Source organism: Paroedura picta, chromosome 17 (assembly GCF_049243985.1).
Source record: "Paroedura picta isolate Pp20150507F chromosome 17, Ppicta_v3.0, whole genome shotgun sequence".
NCBI lineage: Eukaryota > Metazoa > Chordata > Lepidosauria > Squamata > Gekkonidae > Paroedura > Paroedura picta.
The window spans coordinates 24,724,863-24,745,958 of NC_135385.1; the positions used below are offsets into that span (position 1 = coordinate 24,724,863).

At 65.7% G+C, this 21,096-nt stretch overlaps 2 protein-coding genes across 3 annotated transcripts; both read right to left on the reverse strand.

The window, feature by feature from the left end:
• Positions 1-735: 735 nt before the first annotated feature.
• SCNN1B (sodium channel epithelial 1 subunit beta) lies at positions 736-9,746 on the reverse strand. Of its 2 annotated transcripts, none has more exons than XM_077317078.1 (15): positions 9,573-9,746; positions 8,219-8,483; positions 6,332-6,653; positions 5,832-6,126; positions 5,471-5,661; positions 5,160-5,263; positions 4,752-4,915; positions 4,394-4,492; positions 3,296-3,388; positions 2,980-3,097; positions 2,640-2,715; positions 2,471-2,528; positions 2,219-2,280; positions 1,922-1,997; positions 736-1,665 (listed from the first exon to the last, which is right to left on the reverse strand). In XM_077317078.1, exons 2-15 carry the CDS (start codon positions 8,253-8,255, stop codon positions 1,237-1,239), a joined length of 2,124 nt encoding a protein of 707 aa, XP_077173193.1. In that variant the 5' UTR covers positions 8,256-8,483; positions 9,573-9,746; the 3' UTR covers positions 736-1,236. The 2 variants fall into 2 exon arrangements, with proteins under 2 accessions (XP_077173193.1, XP_077173192.1); XM_077317077.1 differs by having other exon boundaries at positions 9,436-9,746.
• A 3,459-nt stretch (positions 9,747-13,205) lies between these two features.
• SCNN1G (sodium channel epithelial 1 subunit gamma) lies at positions 13,206-20,991 on the reverse strand. The gene is made up of 13 exons (XM_077317079.1): positions 20,363-20,991; positions 19,690-20,035; positions 19,240-19,537; positions 18,691-18,884; positions 17,875-17,972; positions 16,965-17,128; positions 16,146-16,244; positions 15,776-15,893; positions 15,264-15,342; positions 14,942-14,999; positions 14,656-14,714; positions 14,447-14,522; positions 13,206-14,152 (listed from the first exon to the last, which is right to left on the reverse strand). Exons 1-13 carry the CDS (start codon positions 20,403-20,405, stop codon positions 13,754-13,756), a joined length of 2,031 nt encoding a protein of 676 aa, XP_077173194.1. The 5' UTR covers positions 20,406-20,991; the 3' UTR covers positions 13,206-13,753.
• Between the last annotated feature and the right edge of the window lie 105 nt (positions 20,992-21,096).

Consider the following 21,096-nt stretch of genomic DNA (forward strand, 5'->3'; position numbering starts at 1 on the left):
AACGAGATGCCTGCCTCCTTCCGGGTCAGGGCCTGTCCCCTGCATGTCCTCTCCGACAGATGCTGCAAGAACACATTTCCCCCAGGCAGGCAGTGGGGGGGGGGACCTCTGTGCCTTTCCAAGAAGGGCCTGGCTGGAGTGGGGCTCCCTAGGGACTGCCTCAGGGGTCCTGCAGGGGTCCGCTCCTCTCTTTAGCCCCTGCCTTCTTTGGGAGAAGTGGGGGGGGGAGGTTTGTGGGCCCCTACCCCTCAGCTGTGGAGCTGAGCCAGTTGGAGGCCCCATGGCTCGCCCTCTTCCCGCCAGGGCCTGTGGCTCAGCCTCTGGGGAAGGCTGGACTGTGCTGGGAGAGGACCTGCGTGAACTGGATCTTGCCGACTGGGGCAAGCCGGCTTCCTGGCTCTGCCCTCCTGATTGTGCTGCCCATCCATCTGGGGAAGCTGGCTCACAGCTAAGTCGGGGAGGGGCCCTGCGCCTCTGCAGGGTGGGGGGTGGCTGGACAGCTCAAGCACATCTGTAGGCTTCTGTCCTCCCCTTTGGGGGGGGTATGCCACACCTCAACATGGAAGCCCCTCAGGGACGGGGGGGGGGCTTGGTTCTTCCTTGGGACTGGTAGCTACAGCATGGGGCTGTCCACCAGTGGGACCAGAACGCCAGGAGCCCAGTGATCCTGCCCTCCGGTCACCCCCCCCCCAGGCCCACGGTTGCCCCTCACCGCAGACAGCGTGACTCCTGGCACAGAGAGAACAGCTGGGACTTTTATTGGCCTATTAAATGCTGTTTTTTCCAGCCCACAGGAGCAGGCAGGCTCGTTCCCACAGAGCGGGTGAAGGTGGGGCCCAGGTGCATCCTTGGCCTCCAGTTCTCTGCTGCCGCCGGGCTGGGGAGATGCTGCAGTTCCCACCCACCAACCCCCAAAGGTGCCAGGGCGGGCAAGCGCCAGACAATGTGCAAGAGGGGGCGGGGGGGGGTCAGATCTCCCCCCCTGCAGGTCCAGCCGCCTTTTTGGTCTGGGACGTTCCATCTCCCTCCAACTGGGGCCCTGCTGGTCAACCCCCGCCCTGCCTTCCGGAAGCCTCCGCACCCGCCTTGGATTGAGGCCCGCTGTCTCTGCGAGGGTCGGATGGAAACGCAGATGCCCCTTCCCGCCAAGAGAGGGGGGCGAGGGGCATTCCCCCTGCAGAAGGCCCCGCAAGGCTGGTGAGGGCTGCTCCTGCTCCCCGGAGGTGGCCGAGGGCTCTAGGCTATTTTCTGCTCTGCCAAGGAGCCCTCCCCGTCGCTGTCCAGCTCCCCCATGGCCTGGGGGGATACACGGAGGGAGTCGTAGTTGGGTGGGGGGGTGCCCGGCTCGCAGGCCGCCTCTGCCTCCGGGTTCTCTGCTGCCGCCGCTGCTGCTGCTGCTGCCGCCTCCTCCTCCTCCTCCTCCTCCTCCTGGAAGGCCCTGTTGGTGTGGGCCTCTATCCGCCACACCCCAGAGGAGGGAGGGCCCTCGGGGGCCGCAGGGGCCTTGTCCCGCCTCTTCTTGAGCCCGCGGCCCCAGGCAACGAGGTTGAGGATGGAGATCCACAGGAAGTCGATGATGATCTCCCCAAACTCAATGAGGCACAGGACGGAGCCCCCCATCCAGAAGCCAAACTGGCCCCCCAGGTTGGAGAGAAGCCACACCATCTGCACGGGGGGGGGGGGAGAAGAGAGGGGGGGTTGTGGTGGGGCCAGGCCAGGAGGGCCGGCTGCCCAAGGGAAGGGAGGAGGCCGGTTTGGGCAGGGGGGCAGGGGGCCCTGGGAAGTGAAGTGCTGCCTTTTGGAGGGGGGGCAGTTGGCAATGCCAGCTGGAGGGAAAAGCCCAGCTGGAGGGGAAAGGACGGAGGGCCCTTCCAGGCATCAGGCAAATTAGGGGCCCGTGACACACAAGCCAGCCTCTCACCGAAGTGGCGACGGCCTCGGAGACGGTCCGGTAGTTGTACTCTTGGAAATAGACGTTGAGCTTGATGATGCCGCTCCTGCAGGGGCAGAGGAGGGTCCGAAATGCCCCTGACCCAGCGGCTCTTCTGAAGGGCTGCTCCTCGCCCCACCCTTCCCTCCACTGGCTCTCTCGTCCACCCCCCCCAGCTGAAAGAGGAAACTGGTCCTCAGCGGTCCTCCTCGTGGCTGAGCTGCCTCCCTGTGTCCTACTGTGCCCCGTCCCCACCTGGCTGGCCAGGGAAGACCCGGCTTCACTCACCTGTTCAGGGTGATGGTTTCGGACCTATCCCTCTCGTAGGATAAGATGTGGAAAATCCAGTCCTGGGGAAGAGGAAGCAGAAACACTCTGGCCAACAGAGGGAGGGGGACAGCGGGGGGCCTTCTTGGGGAGGGCCCGATCTCTGCCCTCAAGCCCACGCAGGTGGCAAGATGGGGGCGGGCACCGTGAATGCCCCTCCGCGAACCAGAAGCCAGCCCGGCCTGCCCACGGAGAAGGGAGGGTCTCACCCACCTCCGAAGCTTCCGAGGGCCAGTCTGCCATAGAGATGGTCATTTTGTACTGAGTGTTGCTACAGCGAAATAAGGGAGGGAGGACGAGGGGGGAGAGTCAGAGAAAAGAGCTGCCCCCTCGGTGGGGCAACAGGAGGGCCGTGTCCCCCCACCCCCCGCCCCGAACTTACTTGCAGGTCTCCTTACAAGACTCGATGCAGAACTGCCGGTTGGCCAGGCTCCCTCGCAGGGAGGTGTAGCAATGGGCTGCAGGGGAAGCAGAGGACGGGTCTGGGAGGGCTGCTCTGGGCGGGCTCCTCCCTGCTCCTGCTGCTGCCCTAAGGGGTGTGGGGCGCAGAGGGGGCTACCGCTTGGAGAGCCCTTTGCTTGCCCCTCCCTCCCTCCCTCCCCCCCTCCCAGGGGGAACCTGGCCTGAAGTTGCCACCCAGGCCAAGATCCCCGTTCCCCGCCGGCCGTCCCCAGAGCTCCAGCACTGCCTCCCTCCCCGGCCCAGCCCTCCGCTGCCCTCACCCCAATGCGGATACTCGTCGTTGTTGCAGTACTTGGCTCCTTCGGGCAGAGGGAAGGCCGAGTGGCCACAGCTGCACATTTGCACCATCTGCTGCTGGAAGCAGGAGCGGAGGCAGGACTGGTAGAGGGGGAGGGAGGCAATGGGTCAAGGGGGGGCTCCAGGCCCCGAGGAGGGGAGGGGAGGGGGGAGCGTCTGCACCACGAGCAAAGCCCCGTGCCAAGGACCCACGGCAGCCCCCCATCCCTCCTGCAGCTCAAGGGGAGTCTGGGAAAAGGTCACACACCCACGCCCACCCCTGCATTCTGGGTCACTCACCTGGATGGAATAGGTGGTCCGCAGCTGGCTTTGGGCAGTGCCCCTCTTTGCGGCTTCCTCCTCAGTGCAGTTTCCACAGGCCTTCATTTCCAGCTTGGAGGAGGAGGAAGAGGAGGAGAAGTTGGGGGGAGCTGCTGCTGGAAGCTGCCTGCCGTCCAGGCCGCCCCCCCTCCCTCCCTCCCTCCCTCCTCCAAGCACCCATTTTGGCCAGTGATGGAGGGCGGGTGGGGGGACCCCCCCTCCTCAGGTGGCAAATGGACAGGGCAGTTGTTTCTGCCAAGCCCAGCTGTAAATGGGATGTTTTACTGTGGCACCCACTTCCGTCATCTGGGCTCTGTGGTGCCAGCTGCAAGAAGGGAGGGGCTCTGCTGCCCATCACAGCTGGGAGGCCTGACTCCCGCCCCCCCCCCGACACACACACACACACACACACACACAGACACACACACACTCTGCACTCGGGAGGCAGCTGCCGGACCCCGGACGGAGCGGCTCTCGGTCTGCTTTGCCAGTCGCTGGGCTGGAATTTTGTGCAACGGACAAGAATGCTGGGAAACAAGCCACGGCACTCGCTTGGCCGAGAGCAAGAACACACACAAACAACACCCCCCCCCACCCAACACACAGACACACACCCGCTGCTCTGGAGCAAGTGGGGGCTTGGGCACGTCTGGGGGAGATGCTCAGGCGCATCTTCCCCCAAGGGAGGAAGGCACAGGACTCACGGGGGACGCCAGAGATCAGACCCTCAAAGCGGCTGTGTACCGAATTAGCCCCTCGGTCCATCCGCATTCGGCATCGCCTGCTCAGACCGGCAGCCGCTCTCGGGGGTCTCCGGCGGAGAAAGGCCTTTCCCACCCCCTCCAGCTAGAGCCTTTGAACCGGAGATGCTGCTGGGGATTGAACCTGGGACGCTTCTGCATGCCAAGCAGAGGCTCTGCCACTGAACCGCAGCCCCCGCCCCAGTGGTGGTCTGCATCTGCCCTCCTGCCCCACCGACCGTGGGCAGCCACTGGGGAGAAAAGCAGCCCCCCACCCCCTCGTGGGGCAAGAGGCAGGCCGGGTTCAGCGGGGGGGGGGGGGCTGGGGCTCCGTCACCTGCAGGGCCAGGAAGTTCTCGTAGAGGTTCTTCACCCGGATGTCGGAGCCGTTGACGGTGCAGTCGTTGTAGGGATATTCCAGGCGCTGCAGCTCATCCTGCAAAGGAAGGAGAGAAGCACAGGCCTCAGAGGCGTGGATCGGGACCCACTTGCTCCCGCCATTGGTGGAAAGAGGAGAGCTGGGGCTTCGGCCGTGAGGGCGGAGGGGGCAGATCAGGATGCGCGGCCACGGGGAGGAGCAGCGAAGGTCGCCCCCACGGCCTCTCCAGAGGCCCCCTCAGCGACAGGCCTGCCCCGGAGTCAGCAGACGGCACCCCTGCCTCCCACCCACCCACCCGCCTGCCTCCCTCACTGACCACCATGACGCCGATGGAGGTCTCGGTGCCGGCCATGGCCAGGATGCCCTCGTCCTTGAGGAAGGGGAAGCTCTTCTGGTCGTGCAGCATCAGCCGGGCCCCGGCGGTGGAGGTCAGGAAGGGCAGGAAGTCCGTCTGGTTGATGTCCAGGATGAGCTTCAGCCCTGCTGGCCGGCCAGGAAGCCCACAGTCAGCGCCAGCCCTGCAAGGAAGCAGGCCCTCTCCCCCCCCGTGGCGTGGAAGGGGGAAGGGGGGGGGCTGGCCAAGGCAGCTTGGTTTGCCCCAGATGCCAGCCGAGGGACAACCCCAGTCCATGCTGGCAGCCTCCCCCCCCCACCCCCACCGTGGCTTGGCCTCTCCCCCCTCCCGCTGCCCGCAGAGCCCCCTTGCTCCTGCCTGGGCACCCACCGAACTCAGCCCCCGGATTGGAGGACAGGAGCGGCTTCTCCGTCATGCCCCAGTTGAAGACGTAGCAGTTCCCGTGATCGGGGTGGTAGAGGCGGGTGAAGTTCCTGTGGGGCGGGAGGGGAAAGGGGGGCCGGTCTGGGCTGGGCACAAACAGCTCCCCCAAAGGCCATCGCCCGCCCCTTGATCGCAGGGCTTCCTCGTGGGCATCCCTGGCAGGCACCAGCCGCCGCTGTGGCCCCATGTTCCCCCATGTCCCCCATTGCCCTCCCCCCATCTCCCAGACGGGCTGTCGGGTGGGCGGGGGGGCGCACCTGACGTTGCAGGGCCGTGCCCCGTACAGGCAAGCCAGGATCAGGTCCTTGGCACGGTACCCGGCCTCCACCTTCTCCTTCAGGGACATCTGGGACAGCAGGCTGGTGGACTGCAGGACGTACCACTCCCCCACGGCCTGGGCAGCGCTGGTGAAGTTCCGGTATTCGCACTCGGTCCCGTTCTGGCCACACTGGGGGGGGGGAATAAGGGGGGTGAGGCAGGGAGAAGGAACCTCTCCATTCAGGGGCAGTCTACCGCTCACGGCTGGCAGTCTCTCCCGCTGCCTGCTGGGGGCTTTGGGAGAGAGCATCTCGGAGGGGAGATGCCCCTCAATCACCTTCCCCCCCCTGCCCAGCGCACCAGTTGGATGGCCAGCTTGTAGGTGGGGGGAGCTTCTTCGGGGGCGGAGGGGGCGGCCGTGGGGAGCCCCTCGGAGTCATCCCCCAGGAGGTCCGTGACCACCGGCGCAGCCCCGGGGCTCTCAGCAATCATCACCAACGGGATTTGCCTCCACAGCTCCCTGTTCAGCTCCCGGCGGCTGCCGTTGGCCGGGGGGTCCGCGGTCCCATTGGGGGGCCTGGAGGGCAGCAGCCGCTCCAGGGCCGCGTGGATGAGGTCGTCCAAGTCCTTCAGGCGGTTCTTGACCTTGGAATATCTGAAAAGGCAACCGGAAACCGCAGAAATGATATTTTTTGGCAGGGAGGGGTGTGTGTGGAACGGGTAGGTCAGGCCCAGGGCTCCAGCTCCCGTCTCCCCCCTGAAATCCGGGCTGGCCCAGGAGAACTCGGGCCGGCGCTCTCCCACCCCTTCCGCGGTCCCTTGGTGGGGGTGCCGGCCGTGCCCGGAGCTCGGGGACTGACTTGTAGGGGCTGGCGCTGCAGATGGTGACGGCCGGGAAGGTCATGCTCTTGAAGCCGATGGCCAGGGAGGCGGTGACGTTGTAGGCCAGGTAGGCGTTGACGAGGATGCCCCACTGCCAGGCCACCAGGGAGGCGAAGAGCAGCGTCAGGAGGAACCAGGCACACTTCTTCTTGGGGCCCTCGCGGATGATGCGCTTGGGGCCGTGGGTGTTGGTGTTGTTGCAGTACCAGACCAGCAGCTCCCGGTAGGTGTAGCCGGGGCCCTTCTGGAGGCGGTGCAGGGCCTTCACCCAGTACCTCCGCAGCGGCGTCATCTTGGAACCTGCCCCCCCCATGCCCCCAAAAAAGAAGGAGACCACAGTGAGCCTCCCCTCTGCCTGGGCCCTGCGTGTGTCTGGAGAGGGGCACCTGGCACAGCTGTCCCCCTGCTTCAGCCACGTGGAGCCTCACGTGTGGCCTTCCGCCCTTTGGGGATGTCGGGAGCTGCAGGCGCACTGGCCAAACGGGGCCACTGGTGGCTGGGCAGGCGGGCAGGCAGGCAGGCAGCACACCCCAGGGGGCAGGACCCTGAGGCCGCCCCACTCCCGCCCCCCCTGCCCCGGCAAGCCTCCTCTTTGCCGGAGAGGGGAGATTCCAGAGAGGCACCCACGGCCCAGCAGGGACAGGACAAGCGGTTCTGTTTTCTGCATTCTTTTGCTGTCAAGATACCATCAGTACATTTCGTTCTGCCCGTAGAGGGATGCGGCCTCGTTTGCACGGGCCTTGTGGGCTCCAGAGGGGACACCTGCCTGCAACGCCAGAACGCATGTTTTCTCAATCTGTGTTTCCTGGGAGGGAGGCAGCAGGCAAAGCGGCAGCAGGTCAGCAGCTTATGGGGAAGAAGGGGGGGGGCGGAAGCCACCAAGGGTGCCCTGGAGTGATTTTCCTTGTCCGGAGCCGGATGGGGGTGGAGAGACTGGCCCACTGGCCGACCCAGCAGGGCTGTGGCAAAGTGACTGCCGGCAGGCCAGAGCAGAGGGGCGAAGTTCAGCGGTGCCTCCCAAATTCTCTCTGGGCAGGAGAATCGTCCCTGGACAGGAAGAAGCCAGGCAAGCAGCAGCCGGGCCAGGCAGAGCATGTCCCAATTACTCGTGGGGCACTGCCCCACAGGGAGGTTGTGGAGCCTGCCCAGCCGGTTGGCAACGCAAGAGCGGAGGGAGTCACCCCGGGAATCCCGGAAGGAAGAGCCACTTCTCTCCCTCCCTCCCTCCCTCCCTCCCTCCCTCCCTCCCTCCCTCCCTCGCGGCTCCAGCCGGCAAAGGGACAAGGGGGTGGACGAGGCAGCCAGCCGGCTGGAAGTCTTGCCTCCAGGGGAGCGCCAGAGGTGGGGGACTCCTAAGAGCTGAGGCCAGGAGAGAGGCGGAGGGAGAATTAGTGGCCCTCCTGTGGGAACCCCAGCTGAGTTCTGGACCGGTGTGCCTTCTGCCCCAGCTGCCCAGCACGATGGGATGGTAGCCAAGAGGCCAGCCCCACCCTGTCCTGCCCTGTCCTGCCCTGCTGCTTCTGAGCCGACCTTGCCCGGCTCTTTGGGCTGGCCATGCCAGGTGCCAGGAGCACATGCAGGCATCCTCCAGGGACAGTAAAGCCAGAGCTCCAGCCAGATCTCTCCAGAAGCAGCTTTCAGCTCTTAGATGGGGGGGGGGGGAGACTCTGCTGCTGGACCCAGCCCCACCCCAGTCTTCTCTTTCAGAAAAGTCCCCCCCCCACCCACCCAAATGGGTCCCAAGGAGGCCGCAGCCCCACCTGCTCCCCCTCCTGGGGACTGTGCGGGTGGGCCTTGCAGCGGTGCCATCCACGTGGGCTGGCCAAAAGGGAGCCCATGGGGTTGTGGGCTTTCCCTGCCCTTACCTGGTTCTTCCCCCGAGAGGGCCAGTGGCGGCTCCATCGTCCTCTACACCTGGCTGGCAAACCGCATTCCTCTTTGCTTGGCGTGCCACGGGGAGGGCGAGTGAGCGAGGGAGTGTGGGCCGGCCCTGAGGGCGTCCGTCCGTCAGCGGCTTCCTTATTGGGCCAGGCTCTCAGGCCTTCACAGCAGGGTGACCCTGCTCAGGGGCAGATGCAGCGGCTGGTCCCTCGCCTGGCAAATCGCCCCTGCCGGCCAGCCTGGCTTCTCCTGCAAAGGGGGAAGAGGAGACGGACATCTTAGGGAGCCTCCAAGCTCACCCAGCACCGCCATGGCCTCCCTCACCCATGCCCCAGACTGGGAGTATTCCTGCAGTTTGCCATTGAGAGCTGGGGGGGGGGGCTTCCCAGAGAACCCTGGCCAAAGCCCCTTCCCTTGATGGAGGGAGCTTGTTAACCTGCTGGCCTTCTGTGGACAGAGGGTGTTTTTAAGTAAGGCAAATACCAGGATTGGGGCTGGGTTGACCATTGACTTCCCCTGAGACCTATCTTCTCTGTGACCTTTGGGAGAAGGCCGGGCAGAAACCAAACAAACAGCCATCCAGTCCCCCAAGCAGGTGACGCTTCCAGCATCTTCCCTGCCCTCCCCCCCCCCCCACACCGCCTGCATGCCAAGCAGCATCCGGAGCACCAGTCCCTCTGCAGGACAGGCAGGCAATCTACGCGTGAGCAGCTGGCGGTGGGATCATGCCCTTATGCAGGACTAATGCACAACCCAGCCTGCCGGTCCCAGCCTGAGCCACCCGCCTCCCTTGGGGGGCCAGGACCGGCACCCTCTCACCCTGACTGCAGGCCAACTGGCACTCTCAGCCTCCCCCTGGGCTGGCTTGGCAGGGCTAGGGCTGCTCTTGGGGCAGGTTCCCCAGCAGAGAATTTGGTGAACGACCAAAGGGGGGAGGGTGTCTCCGAGCCCCCTTCAGCCCTTCTTCCCAAGAGCGGGGGGGGGGGGGGGGAGGCTTCAGCAATCGACGTTTAGGCGGGGCTCCCGGGCGGAGAAGGGGGCTGCCCCAAGGTCCCCAGACCCTTGAGAGATATCCCCCCCCCCTGCCGGGGCAGCTCAGCCCAGGAGGAAGGGGGCGGGAGAGGGAACGTGCCCGCGGGGAAAGGCTCCCGGGACCCCCGCGCCGAGCCTCCAGGCGCCCCCGGTCCTCTCCTCTCCTTACCTGCGGGCTGCTCGGCGGCGCGCCTCTTCTGCCCCCGACGGGACGGGGCGGCGCAGCGTCTGGGGCGCCTTAAAGCGGGGCGGGCTTGTGCGCAGCGCCGGCGGTGGAGCCGCTTCGCCCGCCCTGGCCGGTCTCACCTGCTTGGACAGCGGCAGGTGTCCTCAACGAGGCGCCCGGCGACGCCGCTGCCCGTCCCGGCACGGCCCGCCTGGCCTCCTCCTTCTCCGGCGGCTGCCCGTAGCGAGGAGTTCCGCCGGCTGCCGAGAAACTGGACGCCCAGCCGATGCCGCCTCCGTCCGTCGGTCCGCCCGCCTGCCTGCCCGGGGGCGACCTCGCCCCGCCCCCCCTCCGCCCTGCCTCCGGTCACACGCAGCCCTCCGGGCCTCAGTTTCCCACTGGGCAACCCCACCCCCAGCGCACCCCGCAAGAAGGATCGCTCCCGCTGTTTGGGGACGACGCCTCCCCTCTCCCCTCTCCCCTCTCCCCTCTCGGGGTCTAGGGTTGCCAGCTCTCATGGCATGGGATGGGGGTCTCCCTCCACAGCTGCCCTCTGCTGCAGGGGAGCTGTCTTCCGTAGCCCGGAGGGCAGATGTCCTTCCGGGAGGTCCCCAGCCACCCCCCCTGGAGGTTGGCAACGCTCCCGCATTGCTTGCTGGCACCTCTTGGGGTCTCCCCTGTGAGCCTGTGGCTTTGGGGGCCAGGCTTGTGGATTGGTGGCTTTGCTGCGCTGCATGCAGGGTGCACCTCCTAATCTGAGTGGTGTGACCAGGGAGGTGAGCCCCGTTTCCCCCTCCCACCCCAGAGTGGCTTCTGCGGGGCTCCCGGGAGAGGTGAGGCCCAGATCCCCTGGGCTGTCCCATTAAGGGGCCCAGCCTAGAGGAAGCGGGACAGCCATTCAACCCCCAGGAGGGTGGGCGGGCCGGTTCTCCCAAGCAGGGGGGGTTGTTTGTTGTTTGTTGACAATAGCCATAAAACAAGTTTGGGACTCCTGGGAGGATGAGAGGAGAAACAATGGAATGCACCAGGCCTCAGGTGACGTCATGGGCTCCTCCGCCCTGCCGCTGCCTGCCTAGAGTGGGCTGTCCCACCTAGGCTGTGGATGAGGCCTTACGGCTGCTGCTTCTCCCGCACTCGCAGCCGTGCGGAGTGTCCTCTGATTAATGTTCTCGGGAGAACTGTGAGTCAGTTCTTGTGACTGGGAGGGTTGTGGGTGAAACTCTGCCATTGGGGCGGCTGCCTTGCGTGCTGACTGAACTCGGGCGATGCTTTGAACCCAGATGCCCAGCTGCCTCTTCCTCTTCCTCTCCCGGGGAAAAGCCCAGGTGAAGAAAGGCAGCTTTGGAAATCCGGAGGCCGCCCGCCCCGCCAGGACCGTTGCTAAACCGTCAGTCGTGGCACCCTGTTTCCACAACACGGCCGTAACCCTTGGCCATGAACCCATAACTGTTGGGGGACAAACAGGCCGCTTGCAGGTGTGTTTGGAGCTGAAGCTCTGGCCCGCCTGCCTTGGCCGTTGGGGGACCTGGGGGCGCAGTGGGCTTGGGATTTGGGGTTGGCCGTCCTGGAAAGGAATTCCCCTTCCAACCACCCCCACCCCCAGCCTTGAGGACAAGAGAGTGCCCTCCCTCCCGCTCTCTTTCTACAGAACCCAGCAGGGGTCTTTCTATCCCAGCCTGCTTGGGATTCTGGGAGGAGCTGCTCTGGGGAGTCAGGAAAGCGTACCTGGAGAGTGGGGCATGCCCTGCCTCTTGTCCTAGTGAGCCTTCCAGGGCTGCTGGGATGGGGAAACAGGCCGTGGGGTGAAAGCCTGGGAGGAAAAGGGGCGTCTGCACGTGAGCCCCGCGCGTGGCTGTTGGGTGGGGCAACCCTCAAAAGCCGGTGTGTGGGTGCCCGGCCTGGCCCAAGGGCTTCCCTCGAGCCCTGCTGTGAGTGAGAGTGAGGCCGCTTCCGACGGGCTCCAGCCCTGCTGGCACGCCGTGCCCGAGGGACCACTCAGGTGGGCAGTCCAAGGAGGCGAGGCGTGGCAGGCAAGCCCTTCTGGAGGAGCCCAGGGCAGGCCCCGCTCAAGGGTAGGGCAGTCCGTTTATTCATGAATTTCTTGCAGCCTTTATAGCCCACACCTTATTGTGGGTCCCGCTGGAGCCCTGGGGCAGCCGGCCTCTAGGCCTCCTGGATCTCCGGCTGCCTGTCCCAGGGGCCACACTCTCTCTTCGGCCCAGTAAACAGACTGGGCCGTTTTCAGCCAAAGTGTTATATCGAGGAAGGTCTAGCAGGGTCCATGAAACTGTTTGTTGACACTGGAGTCGATTAGCAATGCAGAGATCTCCCCTCTCTGCCTGTCCCCTCTCCCAGGAGACCCAGACGCGCCCTGCGCAGGGATTCCCAGGTGCAGCTCCCGGCCGGGGTGTGACAGTGACAGGGGCCACCCACAGAAAGCCTCCTTGCATTCCCTGCTTAACACAAGAATAGATCAAAGCAGCAGCTGCCCCCCCCCCAGGTGGCCAGGTGGCCCTAGCCCCCCCCCATCCCTTGAACAACAAGCACCTGTGTTGATACAGCAGGCCATGAAATGCGGGGCAGACGCATGAGAAAACCCAGAGATCCGGCACTGGGCTGAGTTTCAGAACTGCTCCTTGCCCCGTGGGAGGCGGACGTGGGCTGGGCATCGCTCCTGCAGGCAGGCAGGCAGGCAGGCTTCAGCGCACCTTGTCTTTCTAATCTCCCTGCCTGGGATCCAAATTCCTTCAGCCAAGCTCAGAGGCAGATGCTTCTCAGGTGTCACCAACCATCCCACCCTCTGCAGGGACTAGCAGAACAGGACACCAGCCAGCTGCAAACCCCCCCCCCCATGTTCCAGCCTCACCCCTGGCTACCTGGACAATCTGTTCCAGCCCAGAAGGAGCTGCTGCTGAAGTCTGGCAGGCAGGCAGGCAGCCCCCCGCCCCCCTGCTGGGACTGCCCCTCTGGCATCCTCCTGTCACCTTCAGGAGGGTCCTTGGGCCTCTCTCCTCCCACATCCTGACCAGGTGCCTTGGGGGGGGGGGCGAAGGGAGATCTGCTGCTGCCTGACCAGGGCTGGCCACCCTCCTGGCCCTGCTTCCAAGCCATCGACCGCGGAAGGACCATCGTCTCATGAACCCCTTTGGCTTTGGAATGAGCAAGGGGTGGACGATGCGGCTGGGGGAAAGGCCGGTTAGTCGACCGCGGGGTGGGGGCGGAAGCCGGGCCCCCCTCTCTCAAGGTCAGCAGCGCCTGCCTCAGTGGCCCGCAGAACCCGTTGCTCCACCTGTGCTCCCGCCAAGCGGCAGGCACCTGTCCTCCTGGGCCAGCGGGCGAGGCCGGAGGCCGGCTCTCCTTCCCTCCCTCCCGTGATTTATGATGAGAGATGTTTACCTTTGGTTTCTCAGCTGCCTTCAGCGGGGAGGGCAATGTTCCTTGCGGGAACGGCCGGCCCCAGAACCCCAGCAAAAGTAGCACTTCAGAAGCCAAGGGCTGTTGACTGCCCACGTCCAGCCTGGCCCTGCCCCCACCGCAGCCCTGCCCATTGAAAACCAGCCTGGTCCAGACGGGCTCCCAGCGCCACTGGGAATAGCCTCCGGGGCTTGGCCTGAGAGCAGCCCTGACCGAGGAAGCCCGGGGCTCGAGAGGCGCCCAGGACCTTCCGGAAGGAGGGCCAGCGGCCTCCCCGGTCGTCCCGTGGGAACAGGAAGGGGAGGGGGGCACTGAGGCCCCCCCATCCCCATTGGCGGAAGAAAGGACGGAACCGGGAATTAAAAAAATAAACCCTCCAAGACAAATGTTTATTGAAACGCGTTCCCTCCTCGTACACTTTCTCCACTTCTGTCCTTGGCGGCTGCCAGACCATGCCACCAAGGCCCCTGGCAGGATGAGGTCCCCAGAGCCGGGGAGCTTGGGGGAGGCATCTCCAAAACATATCTTGTACGCCTCTTCCCTCCCCCAAGCTGCCCTCCTGCCTTGCCATGGGGTCCGTCCCCCCCCCTCCCCAGCACCCCCGGGAGCAGCCAGTCCCCCAGGGAGAGATGGCCGTCCTACTCCTACACCGCCTGGCCCCGGGGTCAAGAGGCAGCCCCCCTCCGTCCTCCCCATTGTGGGCAAAGGTGCCCAGCCGGACCTGGAGGAAGGCCAACCACAGAGACCGGCCGGGGCACAGCAGGGCCTGGCCCGCCTTCCCTTCCCTTCCCTTCTCTGTGCTCGGGCCGGCTTAGCCGCAGGAAGGGCCCTTTGGGTCTGCCCCCAAGGTCAGCGCCTCTGCTGAGCCCCAGCCCGACGCAGGCCCCCGACGTGCCCGGGGGAGCCCTTAGGGGGCCCTGCCCACCTCGCAGGTGTCCGGCATCTGCTCGCGGAAGGCACAGCTGTCCAGGTGCAGAGTGCTGTAGGTGGGCGGGGGCGTCCGGGGGGCCGGGCCCTCGAGGGACAGGGGCAGCTGCAGCGCCGTGTTGAAGGTGGGCAGGTCGTCGTCACTTGTGCAGGAGGGGTTGTCGTGGCCCCGGGCACCCTCCGCAGGGTCGTCTCCGTCCTCTGGGACTGCTCCGCCCCTCCATCTCTTCCACCACGTCTTGGTCTTCTGCCAGTGCCGGCGCAGGATGATGGAGAAGGTGTCGATGAAGAAGACCTCGATGATCTCGATCACGCACACCATGGAGCAGCTCATCCACAGGCCCAGCTGGCCCCCAAAGTTGGCCAGGAGGAGGACGATCTGGGGGCGGGAGGGGACCCTGTCAAGTCATAGCCGGCTTCTGGCCACCCCTCAGGCACAGGAGGGGCCCAGAGGCAGCAGCCCACCCCTCCCGTCCAAAGGCCTAACGGGGGCCGCCAGCTTGGCTTCCAGGAGTCGGTGAGCGCAGGGCAGCCTGTGCCAAGCGGGTCCGGGTGAGAGGCGTGCAGAGGTGCTTTGGCCCGCCCTGCCTCCTCCTCCGGGGTCCCCCACCCAGGGGCCGATCGGGGCTGCTGAGCGGTCAAAGTGGGCCGGGACCCCCGGAAGCGCACTCACGTTATTTGCGGGGTTCTCCGAAATGAGCCTCTCGTTGAGGTCTTTGTAGAACACCATGAGGTTTGCCAGGTCTGTCCTGAGGACGAGGAAGCGGAGGAGGAGGAGGACATGGAGAAGTCGGGGCAGAGACACACGGTGGAGGCAGGATGGCCTCCGGCTCAGGGCAGCACTGGTCTCTTCCCCCCACCCCAAGAAGCGGGAGGACTTACTTGTTCAAGATTGCTCTGTCTTTCCCTCGGTTCCAGGAAAGGGCCCTGAGCATCCACTCCTGGGAAGAGAGGGCAGAGGGACCAATGCGGGCGGGTGGGCGGGCGGGCGGGCGGGCGGGGAGCTTCCTCCCGAGACGAGGAGCCGCCTCATGGCCCCTCCCGTGCGCCCTTCCCCAACCCCACATGACTTGCCAGGCCCTCCTGCTCTCCTCCCCAAGCCTGCCCCCTTCAGCCAGCCCCCAAGGGTGAGATCCCCTCTGGCAGCGGTGGCAGGGCAGAGACTCACCTCGGACACGGTCGAAGGCCACTGCGCCAGGCTGGTGGTGAGGGTCCACTCCTTCAAGCTGTGGAGACAGGCAGAAGCTTGGCTCCCAACAGAGGCCCCCAGCTCCACGGGAACGCCCCCCCCTTCCCTCCTGCCCGCCTATCCTCTTAGCAGCAGCCCTCGGCTGACCAGCCCCACTTGAGACCGCCGTCTCCGGCAATGCTGTGCCAGTGTCTCCCTCGGTCCGGCAGCCCACCGAGATGGGGCTGGGCCACAGAAAAGTGGTGGCTGGTGGGGGTGGTCTGAGCTGTAAGCCTCTGAGCGTCTTGCAGAGGGGACCCACCTGCAGGCCTCCTTGCAGATCTGCTGGCAGCCCAGCTTCTCCATCACAAACTCCTGGTGGAGCTTGTAGTAGCAGTACACTGCAAGAAAGAGGGGACACACACACACACACACACACACACACACACACACACACACCCCGCCCGAGGGTGAGAAAGAGCCAGAAAGTCCCCTGGGCCTGGCAGGACACAGAGAAGGGAGGTGCCCCTCTGGTGCCCCAGGTGGCATAGAGCTCAGGGGCAACAGTCTGCCCTGCTGCTGCTTGGGGGGAGGGGGGGCTGCCTGCCTCTCCTCTCCTCCTACAGCCCCCCCCCCAGGAACAAATGGGGGTTTAAACACCGCATGTTTTTTAAAAACGCTGTGATGCCCACAGCTGCACAAGGAGAGGACCCTGCTTCGCCACGCTCCCACGCAGGACCTGGGGTGGGGTGGGGGCCCAGCTGCCCAGTGCCCTCTGGGGCCCGGGGAGGGGGTGGGGTGGGAGGCTTCCCTCCGCCGCCCCAGCGGACTCACTCCAATTCGGGTTCTTCTTGTAGTTGCAGAACTCGGCGTTGGGGGGCAGGGGCTGGGCGTATTGGGCACACTCACACCTCTTCACCATGATCTTCTGGAAACAGGAGTGCAGGCAGATCTGGGCCCAAAGAGGGGGGGGAACAGCACGGGCTGACGGCTTGGGCAGAGACAGGCCAAGGCACCCAACCGCGCGCCGTCCGAGTTCAGAGGCCTGGCTCCACCAGCCACCGGGGCTGGGCGCCATCAGGACCTGCCTCCCCTGTCCTGCCTCGGGGAAGGGCCTGCCGGAAGAGCCGCGGGGCTCTTCAGCCCCAGCCTCTGCGCAGAAGGGCCCGGAGACCCCCAGAGAGAGAGAGAGAGAGAGACCCACCTGCAGGGAGTAGTTCTTGTTGTACAGGTTTTCCACAGGGATGTCTTTGCCGTCTTCAGTGCAGTTACTGTAGGGCTTGCTGAGGCGGGTGGACTTCGTCTGCCAGAGAGGGAAGGGGCCGGTGGGTGGGACAGCAAGGGGACACACACACACACACACACCGCTCTTGCTCAGCCCCCCCCGCCCTCCTTTCCCTAACCCCCCTCTTTTAGCAGCACACCAGACTGAAGGAGGGGAGGGGAGGGGAAGGGCCGTGCCTTCTGGTCAGCCATAGAAGCCTCTTGGGAAAAGCCCAGCTCTCCGCTGGAGACTCTGCCTCTCCTTCCCCCTGCAGTGCTAACCAGTGCTGGGGGAGAAGTCCTGGTTCATACAGGGTGTTGCTCGGAAGGAGAATCAGGCCCACACCCTCCTTCTGCTGGGCCCAGACTGGGCGTGGCCTTCCTGGACAGGGCACCACCCCACCTCCCTTTTCCAGGGCCAAGAAGGAAATGAGGCCAGCCGGGGCAGATTCCCAGGAAGGGCAGCAGGTCCTTTTTCGGTTTAGGGGTTTCGGCTGCTGCTTTGCCAGCAAATTCACCCAAACTTTCTGCTGCTGATTCAGAAGGTATGTGAGCAACCCCTCCCTCCTTCTTGGCCAAAACTAAATCAACATTTTGTCCCACAAAGTAACACAAACGAAGGCGAGAAGTTCTGCTCCTGCCCAGAACTGGGAACGGACGAAGCCTGCCTGTCTGGACGCGCTCCCCCAGCCCCACATTTCCCCACAGACCCCTGCCCATCTTGGGTGCATCCCCGGACCGCCTGAGCCCCGCCACTCACAAAGTGCATCCCGATGGAGGTGGCCGTGGCCGTCTCGATCTCCGTGCCAATGTCCTCGATGAAGGGGTACTCGTCTTGGTCGTGGACCACAATCTTGGCCCCCGTGGAGGTCACCAGGAAGGGGTTGTAGTCCGCTTCCTCTATGTACAGGATCACCTGCAGCCCTGGCCAGAGAGGGGGGGGGACAGGGGCTTGGACCATCCTTCTCCAGGAGGCCAGAGCCAGCAGGGGCAGAGGCGTGGGGGCCAGCCTCTGGGCAACAGGAAAACATGCCGCTGCCTTCCGCCCATGGCCTTTGCCCCGTAAAGGGACCTTCAAAGACAACCAGCAGGACGAAGCAGCCGAATCAAAGCCCCAGTCGAGGAGGCGGGCAGCCAGGACCAGCAGACCCCCTCTGGCAAAGGCCGGGTCCTCCCTGGGAGCAGGATTGCGCTGGGGAAAGGGGGTGGCCAGAAGACCTCATGGGCTGCTGCCTCCCTTGTGAAGGCAACGCCTCTCAGGCGCTGGCCAAACTGGCAGAGCAGGCAGCACCGTGCCCGGCGTGGCCAGGCCTCCCTTCCTGGTGGAAACCTGCAGGGCCACATACCACGTTGCCGCCCATCCCACGGACGGAGGACCCAGTGTCGGCTCCCTTCTCATCCCTCCCAGGAAGCCACCAGGTTTGGACTGCCAACCTCCAAGCAGGGCCTGGAGACCTCCTAGAACTACAACTGGACTCCCGAGACCCTTGGAGAAGAGGGCTGGTTTGTCAGCAGTAGACCCTGCCGAAATCTCCAGGAAGCCCGACACCTGGAACCGCTAGACGGATGTGGAGCTCCGGATGCCACGGAGGTCACAGGGACAGCCTCGCTCTCCAGAACGTGGGAAGACTGTCGGCGTGGGAAGATCCCTGCAAGGCCGGTCCCCTTACCATACTCGCTGCCTCCGGTCGACGTGCTCAGGATCGGCTTGCCGCTGTTGAAGGTGTAGCAGTTCCCGTGCAGCGGGTGGTGGAAGGAGGTGAAGTTCCTAGCAGGGAGGGCGTCTGCTCAGAAGCGAGGCCCATTTGGCTCAAGGGAGCTCGGACCCCGAGGGCAGCCAGCAAGGCGAAAGGGGGGCGCTGGGATTCTTAAGCGATGCCCGGCCTCAGCGGGCAAAGGGCAGGGGCACGCTCAAGGAACGTGGGAGTCCGTGGCAGGCTGGTTTGGATGGAACCGGCCGGCCCACCAAGCGTGGATCTTGGGCTGAGCTGGGGGACTGTTACGGACCTTGGCCAGGGGCTCAAAAGTTCCAAAAAAACCCAGAGACGTGAGATTCGGGGTTTCTTACAGGGAAATCTTTAGCGACACATCCGGGTTATCAAGTACAATCAGCCAGCCGAGGGGACAAATACACAGAGAGAAACTGAACCCAGTGAACAGCATAAGAAAGACTCAGCATCTCTCTCAGACTCAGGGATGAGCTGGGTCGACTCGCACCTGGCTTCCAGTGTGTGTGTATGAGGGAAACAACAAGGCGGACCTCACCCGTCCTCAGGGCACCCTAGCACCAGCGTGGAGCCAAGATGGAGTCACCCTGGCCAAGTTGGGGCTTCTCTTCCCAGCCCCTCGGACCACTCCTGCTTGTGAATGAGGCGACCTTGAAGCTGCCAGCCGTGGGCAAAGGCCTCAGGCCCCAGGCCCCTGGCGAGGCATCCCTTTGGCTCCACCGCCCCCTTTCCCTGCCCCTCGCTCTCCGTGGGACCGACCTGGCATCGCAGGACATGCCATCGAAGGAGCAGCTGAGGATCAGCTCTTCCGCCGAGTAGCTCATCCGCTCCTTCTCCTGGGCATCGATCTGGGCCATGATGTTCATGTAGTGCAGCTTGTACCACTCCTGGATGGCGTTCACCCCAGAGCTGAAGGTGTAGAGGATGCAGCTACGGTTGTTGCTGGAGTCACACTGGGGGGGGGGGAGGAGGAAGGCCGGACTCAGGTGTGCTGGCGGCTGGGAAGAGGAGGCCCACTGCCTTGCCTCCGCTGGCCAACTCCACACGCCCCCTCCCCAGCACCGCCACCATCACCACGGCTAGAAGCAGGGTCTCTCTGTGTGTGTGTGTGGGGGGGATTCAGTGGGGAAAAGCAGTGACTCTTCCTGCCCCCTGCTGCACCCACAATCCAAAGGAGCTGCATTTGGTGAGGCTGACATCCTCAAGGGGGGAGGGGGGTTAAGCTGCAGATTAAGCCCCCCCCCCGATAGTCAGGGGCCGCTGACCAGCAGCCCTCTCCCCCTCCCTCCCGGTGGTTGAGAGACTCACTAGGTGGAACCCCACAATGTCTTTGGGGTTCTTGACCATGTTGGAGCCCTCCGGGCTAACCACGGTGTCAGCGATCCGCCGTCGGCGCCCTGTGACCAGGTCCACGGCTGTCCTGCGCTGGAGGCTCTCCAGCTTCACCAGTGGGAAGCGCTGGAGGAAACGCTGCTCCTGGGGGGGCTCTGGGCCCGCCTCGCGCCGGGCCCTCAGAGGGGGGCTGCCGGAGAAGTTGTAGAGGGACTCAAGGGCCACCAGGGTCTGCTTGTCCAGCTCCTCCAGGTGCCCCTTGATGGCGCTGTACCTGCCAGGCAGAGGGGGGGGGGGTGAGGCTGGCTCTGGGGCACAAGAGGCTGGGTGGGTGGGCAACACAGCCTCGGGGAAGGAGCCTGGCTCGATGCCACCCTGGGGGCCCCTCTCCGGCAGAGGGGGACCCCCCACCCCAGGGGCACGTACTTGTAGGGGTTGATGTTGCACACGGTGACGGCCGGGAAGGGCAGCTTGTGGAACTTGACGGTGACGGAGACGGAGGCCATGTAGTAGTTGAGGATGAGCTGGGCGCAGTACCAGAGGATGAGGCCCACGGCCGTGAGGGTGAGCAGGATCCAGAGGGCACGGCGCAGGCGGCCCCGGGAGACCACGATGCGCCGGCAGCCGTGGGTGTTGGTGTTCATGCAGTACCAGCGCATGAGCTCTCGCAGGGTGGGCGCCTGGGGACCCGTCACCGGCAGCGTCTTCTTCAGCTTGGCCTTGATCTTCTCCGCCTTGGCCAGGCTCTCCGGATCCCCCCCTGCTCCTGGCCCTGCCAACGGAGAGGGCCACCGGTCAGGGAGGGCACCGCCAAGCACAGCCCAGGGCCGGGAAGGGAGGGGAGCCCACAGCAGGAGGACACCTCGGGCGGACCGGTACTCCCCGGAGCCCCCAGCCCACCCCGCGCAGGAGCCAAAGGGCAGCCTCTGGCCCACAGCGCATCCCGCCCGCCTTGGCCGCGGGGCTCTGGAGCCAGAGATCCGCCCGCCTGCCCGGCCGCGGAAGTCCCCGGGACGGCCGCGCACAACCACCCGCCGCCCGCCCGCCCGCGCCGTCGAGCCTTCCTGGGCCGCCCGCGGGGGGACGAGGGGGCTCTCACCTGGGGGTCCGCGGCGGACGCGGGGAGCCGGCTGGAGCTGCATGCCGCTGGCTGGAGGGGCGCTCCTGCTCTCGCCGCTCGGCTCCGGCGCCTACCTGCCTGCCTGCCCGGCCCGGCCCCCGCCTCCGGCCCCGCCTCCGGCCCCGCCCCCGGCCCACCTGCGCCAGCCCCGCCGCCTGCCCTGCACCGCCTCCTGGCGGCGGCCCGAGGAGGCGGCCCCCGGGCCGGGACAGATCCGTGCTTTGATGGGGGGACGGGGGGGGGACGGGGGGGGACGGGGGTCCCGCCACGGTCGGCTCAGTCTTCTGCAACAGCCAAAAGGAAACTGAGTCTCCCAGGCCAGCCGGAGCCCCCCCAACCCCCCAGGAGTCGGAGCATCCCAGCCCCGGGGAGCCCCGTCGGGCCAGGCGAGTGGCCCAAGCCCCCGGACCGTCGGGAGGCCCAGCCGGGAGGCGAGAAGTGCTCCCCCCGAGGCATGGCCAAGCCGTGTTGCCCCCCCCCCCGCATGGCGGCCTCCTGCCCCGGAAAGGGCGCCTCGGCTGCAGCCCCGCACCCCTCCTCGTGCCGGCCTAGGCCGGGGCTCCCGGGCGGGGTGGACGGGGGGTCCCCTGAGGCCGGGCCGGGCCGTTGCCAGGAGCCAAGATGGCGGCGGGGAGGCGGCGGCAGAAGCGGCGGGCGCTTGCCCTCACTTGCCATGGCGCCGCCGGCTTCGCTCGCGCCCGCCCCGTCTGCGC